The sequence below is a fragment of the Otolemur garnettii genome, unplaced genomic scaffold, assembly GCF_000181295.1.
Source record: "Otolemur garnettii isolate 467f Iridium unplaced genomic scaffold, OtoGar3 scaffold00011, whole genome shotgun sequence".
NCBI classification, from domain to species: domain Eukaryota; kingdom Metazoa; phylum Chordata; class Mammalia; order Primates; family Galagidae; genus Otolemur; species Otolemur garnettii.
In genome coordinates, this window is record NW_003852406.1 from 3,153,617 (window position 1) to 3,163,346 (window position 9,730).

General features: G+C 46.9%; 1 protein-coding gene across 2 annotated transcripts in view; it reads right to left on the minus strand.

The window, feature by feature from the left end:
• The window catches only part of HDC (histidine decarboxylase), a 24,702-nt gene that overhangs the window by 13,415 nt on the left and 1,557 nt on the right, over window positions 1–9,730 (minus strand). For both annotated transcript variants that reach the window (XM_003784347.2, XM_003784346.1), the window contains exons 2-6: window positions 8,632–8,804; window positions 3,471–3,584; window positions 2,490–2,612; window positions 654–788; window positions 253–396 (exon numbers count right to left, since the gene is read on the minus strand). In XM_003784347.2, the coding sequence (XP_003784395.1) occupies window positions 253–396; window positions 654–788; window positions 2,490–2,612; window positions 3,471–3,584; window positions 8,632–8,804 (689 nt within the window). The remainder of the gene's footprint in view (window positions 1–252; window positions 397–653; window positions 789–2,489; window positions 2,613–3,470; window positions 3,585–8,631; window positions 8,805–9,730) is intronic.

Consider the following 9,730-nt stretch of genomic DNA (forward strand, 5'->3'; position numbering starts at 1 on the left):
GCCTGTGGTCCCAGCTACTTGGGAGGCGGAGGCAGGAGACTCGCTTGAGCCCAGGAGTTGGAGGTTGCTGTGAGCTGTAAAGCCAGGGCACTCTACCCAGGGGGATAGCTTGAGGCTCTGTCTCAAAAAAGAACATTGCATTTGAGGACCTTTCTGCTTTTGTTCACAACTCGTTACTCACCGGAATTCTGCCAAATTTCCTTCCTCACATCCAAGTCCTACCACTCTAACTTCAGACACATTCTGACTTACAAAGACAGGCACCAAGCCCTGCTGCTTGTCTTCTTCAATGGCTTTCTGAAGAGCTTCCCCTCGGAGTGAGAAATTGTCGTCCACAGGCAGAAATTTCATCTTCACAAGGGAAATCAAACCCGCCTTCTCTACTGAGGAGTGGGCCTAGAAAGGTTACAAAAACCCCTGAGCAAAGAGCCCTCTTGGAACAAACCCTCCCCAGAAACTGCAGAAACATGAGACTAATGGAATCAAAGCCAAATGCAGGTGGTTTGTCTACCCCTGCGTTTCCTGGAGATGACCTCCCAGGCCTGAGCTGCCCTGAATCCCAGCATACTCATGCCTAGAAGAAAACTGTTCAACGACTAAGACTCCAGAAGCCAAGCAGGGATCTGAAGTTCCATCCTGTGTGGGGAGCTCACCTGGTCAGAGGCGTAGGCGATGAGTCGCGCATTCAGGGAGGACTCATCGGCGTCAGGCTCAGACATTCTCATTTCCAAGATTTTGTTCTTTCTTGCTGCCAGCAAGGCAATCAAGGTGGATTCACTGACTGTGCTCTGCAGTGGAAAAGGATGACAGAAGATTACCCACGGTAGCCTCTGTCCATATTCTCTTGCCAAATTTCCCAGCTTTCATAGTGCGTGCACACATGCATGTGAGAGAGAGCTATTTTACCTAAGGAAGTAAACAGCTCCTGCCCTCCTTCCTCCCCAGCCCACATTCCTAATCTAGATTCTGAAAGCAAGTTTCCACCTAATACCAATATCTACATTAGAGAAACCAAAAAGAGAATGTCCCTCAGGATATAAGTTTGCTCCCCATGTAAGGTTTACTTAAAAGAACTCTTGATCTATTAGGTATGGAAATAGTTTGATTCCACAGGCATATCCCAGAGAGAGGGTCCTGGGCTATGTGACTTTGGCCTCAGTTTTGTTGCCAACAACTCTTGTGACCCTGAGCTAATATTACCCCTCCAGAAGCTTCTTTTCCATCTATAAAATGGAGAGCGTCTCTTTGCCTCCAGGGATGGGAGTGTAGATTATCCAAGCAAGGGTGGATGGGATTTTGCTCTGGTCATGATTATGGAAATCCTGCAGGGGCCGCCTCAGCAATTCACAGGATTCTTCGTGGTTACTCATCATTGATTCAGTCTTTGGTGTGTTCGCTTCTTAAAATCTCCAGCTAATAGAATGCCGCTAAAAAGCCTGGCAGACACTGTCATGGAGAGTTGTGTGGACCAGATCCACAGAAATTCAGTGCCTGGAAATTACTCCCTGACAAGGAAGCCATCATGATAATAATAATAATACCAGCTTTCATCTGTATGGAAATCCACAGTTCGCAAAATATTCTGTGTTATCCTGCTTGTTCTTCAGGACACCTCCGAGATAGTGGTGATTCTTGTCCTGCTAACATGAGGGCAGTGATGCTAGAGAGGTTATGTGACTGACTCAAGTACACCTGGCTGTTGAACACAGGAGAAAGAGGGTTCAGGCCTGACTGAACCCTCATTCTTCCACTTACCCGCTGTGTGACCTGGGACAATTCATTTAATCTCTCTGAGCTTCAGTGCTCTTATCTCAGACACTGAGGATGATACTGTTCACCTACAGGGCTCTTGAGATAATCAGCAAAATCGTGTACAGCAGACATTTGGCATGTTCTTCCAGATATAATATCTGAAGTTGTAACTATTTGCTAACTACCCAGAAGGGCCACAGCTTGTGGCAACTCGCCTTTCTTGTGAGGTTCAGATTTTAATCTTGCTGCAAAGCGGGAGTGAGAAGCGGAGTCATTTGGGCAGCAAGCGGCCACAGCAGACTTTTCATTCCCATCTCAGGAGTGTGGCTATTTTTGTCTAATAAAAGAATTCATTTAATCCTTACATCCACTCTTTGAGGGAAATATTATTCGCTCTATCTTATAAGTTATAAAACCAGTAAAATTACATGTTACCATAAAATTAAAGAATTTGAGGATTTGGAAAGGTCTCAAAATGAAACCCTCGTGAATGACAAGGGTTTATTAGAGGCAGAAGCACCTAGAAACATGTGTGGTATAGGGGGGAGGAACACAGAAAGCTCCACTCTGGCTCGGCGCCTGTAGCACAGAGTCCTTTTGGGGGTGATGATGGTGGTGTGGGGACTGGGGTGTGGGTAACACAGAGAAACTCCATGAAAAATGGGAGAATTGCCAGGTTAGGCTTATCTTTCACCCCTTAGTCCCTGTGCTGGGTGGAACTTTGGCAGTAAAGGCACCTGCAGGACGCCTCCCCCACGGCTGCCAGGGTGGTGGTGCAGGAAGTGCTCAGGGAGTCCCAGCATTTTCGCCAGCCAGTCCATAACGTTCATCTCTAGCTCTGTGCATGCAGGGCTGGACGCCTGAAAGAGGGAAAGAAACTTCATCTCCACAGCCCCAGGGCACCAAGATGCCCCCCCCCCCAAAGCCCAAGAAATACAACCATCTCTGCCCTGGCCCCTGTGCCTGGTGGTAGCAATGTGAACCTGGCTGGAGAAGGGGTCAGGGTCAGGCCTTGTGTCCCACTCCCACTCAGCCCTCAGCCAAACAAAAAAGTGGAAAGATTGTGGGGTTTGGGGTCCATGCTACCCTCATGGATGCAAATTCTCCAAAGCTTTATGGAGAAAGAACCCTAAAAATGATTGGTTCCAAAGCCCAGGGGGATGTGTCAGGACTAGTAATCCCACCCACCACCCCAACACACACACCCTGTGAGAGTTCAGGCTTAAAATATAAAGATGTTCTAGAAAGCTTTTGGTTTCACAATTTAAAGCTGAGTGGTGCTTGAGGAATTAATAAAAGAATTCTTAGAATGTATCTCTAGCTACTCAAAGACAAACGCATGGACTAAATGGTAACTCAACAGGAATCAAAGTCCTTAGCTAGGGTCAGAAACTATGGCAATTACCAGATCTGGGCCCAAATCTCATCTTTGTCTCTATAAGCTGTGTGATATTGGGGAGGTAAGTTACTTACCAGTAAGCCTCAATTTCCTCACCTATAAAAGGGGCCAATACTCATGATTCCATAGGGTTAACATATGTTAATATGTTAACATAATTAACTATAATTAACATAAGGCTTAAGCTTAAAAAATGTAGCCATTGTTAATATTTATGTTGGAACCCTGATCAGAGACCAGAACAAAATATGTCTGCCCTAGGATGCCATTCCCTGCTATACCACTCACCCCACCAGTAGTTACAGCCATTACTACTCACCCAGGTGAACCCCAAGCAGTTGATTGCATCAGCCAGCATGTCTCCCAACAGGGATGGCCAAGAGGTGAGGGCCGGGTAGTAGGCATGCATATGGGGGCTCTGCCAATGTACCACCTGGAGGCAGAGAATGCACGTGATTGGCACCAGGCAGCACTTCCAGGAGGCCTACCTCCTCCAGACACCCTCCCTGGCAAGCACCACTCTGGATATGGGCCAACACTTTTAAGACAGACAAATAAGTGCTACAACTCCATGAAAATTGAACATGTCCATTCATGCTCTTGCCACTCACACAGCTCCTATTCTAAGCTAGTTCTCCAGTGGAGCCTTTGTATATATGCAAAGTCCAGAATGGAATGTGCAAAAGGAAATTCCCTATAGTAATAAGCTCACTGGCTGGGTGTGGTGGCTCATGCTTATAATCCCAGCACTCTGGAAGGCCAAGGAGGGTGGATGCTTGAATGCAGGAATTTGAAGCCAGCCTAAGCAAGGGCAAGACAGCATCTCTACTAAAAATAGAAAACTAGGGTGGTGCCTGAGGCTCAGTGGGTAGGACGCTGGCCCCATATACCGAGAGTGACCCGGCCCCAGTCAAACTGCAACAACAACAACAAAAAAAAATAGCCAGGCATTGTGGTGGGCACCTGTAGTCCCAGCTACTTTGGAGGCTGAGGCAGGAGGATCACCTAAACTCAGGAGTTGGAGGTTGCTGTGAGCTATGACACCGTAGCACTCTACTGAGGGTGATAAGTGAGACTCTGTCTCTTAAAAAAAAAAGAAAAGTCATAAAAATAGAAAACTAGCATAGCATAGTGGCAGGCACCTATAGTTCCAGCCACTCAGGAGGCTAAGGCAGGAGGATCACTTGAGCCCAAGTTTGAGATTGCTGTGAGCTATGATGCCACAGTGCTCTACCCAGGGTGATAGAGTGAGATTCTATCTCCAGAAAAAAATGGTAATAAGTTCACTAAGCGCTCCAGAAGAATATATTGCTTGTCTCGTCCAGTTTCCTGCAAAAAGCACATTTTGTTTGATTTATTGCTGTGCTCTCTGAGCACATAGCTATCAAGGGTCTGTGTAAACAGGTTCAAAGCTGTCCTCAGTTTCACCAAGGTATGGAGTGAGGAGAGGAAAGGGCAGGAGGAGAGGCCAGCCCAAGCATATAGGAGGCCACACCAGATGTAAAGAGGACAGGGCAGACAGGGAGGGCCCCCAACAGGTCTCTGAAGCATCCCCAGTGGCTCATCTGCCTCATCGATTATCTAATCTCTACTTATCTCAGCGCTCTGCAAGCATGTCCTGTTCATTTCTACATTTGCATCTTTGAGCAATGCTGTGTCCCTTAACAGGAAAGCACTCCACATAAAGACATGACTCTCTAGAGCCGGCCGGTTGTTCTTAGAATGCTACAGAATATTCATTTCCTCTGTGAACACTTCACTAGCAACTGCAGCCCCCTTTGGCCCCTTCCCTGAGCCCATGGAACACGATAATTCTATTGAGAACTCATTAGACAACATCTCAATGCATCATCCTGTTATTCAGTGTGCACAGATACTTACAATCCTTCAAGATCAAGGACCGTCGTGTCCTGGACAGCATGTATAATAGGAGCATAAGATCCAAGTCCAAGCACAGGGGTTCCAGTCCCACCTCTGCCCCAGTCAGCTATGTGACCTTGTAGACTGATTTGCCATGAAGCTAATGAAGATTAGTGGCAAGGTGCCCTGTTGGCATGGGTCTCTTTTGAAATTCATTCTATTTTTTTTTTCCTTAAAAGGACATCTCCAAAATGTGTATACACTTCAGACCTCATAAAAGCAGGATCACTTCTTACACCTCTCTCAACCCTGGTTCCTCATTGTAAAATAAATAACCTCTGGGGCAGAGGTGGGACTGGACCCCGTGTCCTTGGACTTCAATCTTATGCTCTTTGTATTATACATGCTGTCCAGAACACGGTCCTTGTTCTTGAAGGGTTATCTCTTGGCTGGGCAGAGTGGTGCACATCTGTAATCCTAGCACTCTGGGATGCCAATGGGACCAGATCTCTTGAGCTCAGGAGGCTGATAAGATCAGCCTGAGCAAGAGTGAGACTCGGTCTCTACCAAAAACAGAAAAACTGGCTTGGTATTGTGGCGGGAGCCTGTGGGCCAGATACTTGGGAGGCTGAGGCAGGAGAATCACCTGGACCCAGGAGTTTGGGGTTACGGTGAGCTAGGGTGACAGCACATGGCACTCTAGTCCAGGAGACAGAACAAGACTCTGTCTCAAAAATAAATAAATAAATAAAATCCTGTCTCCTAGGTTTGTTGTGTGGGTGGAGGTATGGCCAAAGAAATTTGCAAAATGGGAAGCAGTAACGTTAATGGAAAACTAATCGTATGGGGACAGACACATCACACATCCTGACTGGACTCTGAGAGAATCAAATCTCTTCCTTGAATTTTCACCAAGCAGAAGACTTGCTTGAGCCCAAGAGTTTGGGGGTGCTGTGAGCTATGACGCCACGGTACTCTACCAGGGTGAACAAGTGAGACTCTGTCACAAAAAAATAAAAAAAAGAAGAAGAAGAAGACGAGGTAGGTAATATCTTCCACTTCCCACGCTTTCTCTTATTTAATCCTCAGAGCATCCCGTGAAGTAGTTCTATTATCTCTGTTTTATCTGGGGGCAGCAGAGAGAGGACTCATCCCTGTGGTCACACACACCTCATAGGGACAGATGACAGTGCCTAGACAGGACCGCAGAGGCCCACGCAGGATGGTGTTCTGCCTCCTCCCACTGTGCCGCTCTTTTCTCAGGAAAAGGAAAAGACGATTTTCTTTCTTTTTTTTTTTGTAGAGACAGAGTCTTACTTTATCGCCTTTGGTAGAGTGCCATGGTGTCACACAGCTCACAGCAACCTCCAGATACTGGGCTTAGGCGTTTCTCTTGCCTGAGCCTCCCGAGTAGCTGGGACTACAGGCACCTGCCACAACACCTGGCTATTATTTTGTTGCAGTTTGCCAGAGCCAGGCTTGAAACCGCCACCCTCGGTGTATGGGGCCAGCACCCTACCCATTGAGCCACAGGCGCTGCCCAAAAAGAGGATTTTCTAACGAGGGTTGGAATTAAATGAGAAAAAAGCCTTTCTTCACTCAGTGTCTAGGACGTGGCAGGAAGGGAAAAATGAAGCCAGTTTTCAATGAGGCACTGACCAAAAGGAGAAAGCAAAGGGCCGATGGCTTTCAGGCTGACTCTCAGAGGCTGGGGGGCAGCTGTGAGATGAGAGGGAAGATTGGGCCCTCGCTGTCACTGTGCTTAGTGACAGTATTTTGGAAACCCCAGAGAAGGGCTTCCAACTCCTGGCCCTATCAAGAGGCAATTGCCTGTTCGTGTAAGATAAATAATGTAAGAAAGCCACTGGGAGCCCTTATCAAAAACAGACAGATCTCTCTGTCCAGAAATGAGCCTGCTGGACCCACCCACCCCCCCCCAGCAACTGCTGGAATGCCTCTCCGCTGAATGAATCAGCTCATTTCTACCTCTTTGACAGTTGCTGTTAGCCTCACTCCCAGATTACAGTTAGCCTCTCAGCAGATTACATTTTACGGAATGGAATCCACAAGATAATCTTATCGGGGATCTAGCCTCCTTAGTAAAGCTTTACTGACACTGAAATTTTCAAAGGATGCTTGTGAAATAGGCTGAATGGTCAAAGAGAGATGAGTATTTGGCATGGTATGAACTTGCTGTCACTTTCTGAACAGCCGGCTTCTAGCTGTTTCCTGGGCCCACCAGCACCCCTGGCTCTAGGCATATTTCTATCACCTTTAAGTCCATGTTGGAGGCTCATGACAGGGAAGATGGAGGCAGATCTCAAGTCTAGACCAGAGATTTTCAACTGGTGTACTGTGAGAGGATCTTAGATATTACTCAAAAATTTTTAAAGACCATTTTGAAAATTGTCAAAAAAAAAATTAAAACCACACTAAATGTATTTTTTTTCTTACTCAGTTTTTTTTTTTTTTTTGGATCAACATAATTTAAGTATGCCCTGGAAGTTTAACTATAGGTTCAAGCATGCCATGAGATAAAAAAAAAGGTTGAGAAACACTGCTCTAGACACATGTAGCTTATAACACAAATGCCCCAGCAGAGACAGCGAGGCAGCCTGTCTGGTAGGGGTCTGGGCTCCTCTGAGCCACACTTAGCCCTTGCCAGGAGAGATGATGGTGTAGGAAAAATTTGCAGAGACTTAGGAGTAAGACTGGCCTAGATTGAAATCCTAGACCTGCCAAGTACTATTCTGTGACTTTCGATAAGACTGAGCCTCAGTTTCCTCATCTGTTAAGCATGGTCACTGTGAAGATTAAATGAGCTATCATGTAGTACGTCTAGTCCAGTGCCTAGCATTAGCATGGAGCCCCTCCATGGGAAGGGAATTGGTGCAATTATCGCTTGAGCACCTTGGCAGAGTGCCTCACACCTGGTGGCTAGGGATGTCGTCACCGCCCATGCAGGTGCCTTCCAGCTTCAGCCCCAGGCATCATCTGGCTTCCAGATGTTTCCTGGCCCCACCAGCACTATTCTCAGGCTTACCCTCTGTCACTGAGAGGACCAATAATTCAGGGAACACCCCTTCCTGCTCCTGAAATGCAGCTCAATCCCCAGACCTGCCCTTGGTAAAGACACAGTTACCACCTCACAGGGGAAAAGGTGGGGACTGACAAGGCCCAATCTGACACCCAGGGTGCCCTCAGGCTTGGGATGGGCCACTTCCTTCCCGCCCTCCAGCGTGGTCCCAAACACTGTGTGGGCATCTGGCAGCGTAGAACTTGGCTGGGCCCATCAGGCTTCAGGCACGACCTCCACGGTTTCTCTTTCCCCTCAGACAAAATGTTCAATTCTTGGCCTGTCCCATTAGATTTCCATACTTTTGCCAGAGTACACCCTGCAATTCAGTCATTCTTCCTCCTGGCTCCCCACCAAGCTCTATAGGTTCTAATTTGTTTCAAAGTCCTGCCCTTCACATGCCTAGAAGATGGGCTGGGTGTTGGTGGCTAAGTGGCTGAAGGATGCATCACCATCCCAGCAGCCTGGGCATCCCAAAGCAGGCCTTCCTCAGGTCGCCACCCACCCCTCTGTGCTCCAGATCCCTGTAGTCTCTGTGTCTCACCCCAGGCATGATGATCCGCTCGATATCCCCAAAGATGCTGTCCCAGCTGTCGGGGTCCTCAGGAGCGCTGTCAGGCAGCCAGGCCCGCAGGTAGCCAGGCTGCACATCTGGGGTCACACGTCTCTCCCGCACAGTGCTGAGGTACTGACAGATGTAATCCACCATCTCCCTCCCTGGAAGGGAGGCAAAGAAACCAGGTTTACGTTCCCTGACTGGGCCTGGCCAATTTGAGCCCATCCCTCTCAGGTCTTAGCTAAGAGCCTCAGTGAAGAAGGAGATGGATGTATGGGTCCAGGAAGAATCTAATCCCCCTACAACTTTGTCTTTGGAACAAAAAGAAAGTGTGAAACACTGAATGTATAATGGGGGAAGTGTGTGAATGAGCAAATAAATAAGACAGAAAATCTCCCAAGTGCAAAACTCTAGCACATAAGTAAAATATTTCTTTTTCTTTCTCCATCCTTATCCACCTCAATTTTTATTGTCCCTCTTGCTTTTCTTTTCTTGTCAGGAACAGAACATCTAGTAATTCATTACTTTACAGGTACAGCAGAAACTCTGTGGCCTTTGTATCTAATAATTCACATACACACACACACACACACACACACACACACACACTGTATTCATTAGCACAGATGGCAAATTTCTATGCCCAGTCCTGCTAAAGGACAAAAAGTTCTATTTGTTTATCATTCCCATTGAATCAATAATCCCTCATCTTTTTCTTTTCTTTTTTCCTTTTCTTTCTCTCTCTTTTTTTTTTTTTTTGACACATGGACTTTAAGAATCTGATTAGCAGTATAAGTTTACAAACCAAAAAACCCTTTATGTGTAATTTTGGGGGTTCACAGAATCCAGAAAGCACAGCCACATGTCCAGAGCAAGTTCCCCGGTGCTAACCCCAAATCTCAGGGAAATGTGGCACCACGTTCTAAAAACCCTCTCTTTTTCCCCACTGCCTCCATCAACACTTCAGATGCTCAAAAAATTTTATCAAGTGAATGAACAAAAGAACAAGGAAGGAAAACAGCCAAGTTGAATACCCTGAGGCCACTACATATTCTGTAGTCTTTCAGATCGCAGTCTCCAATGCCTC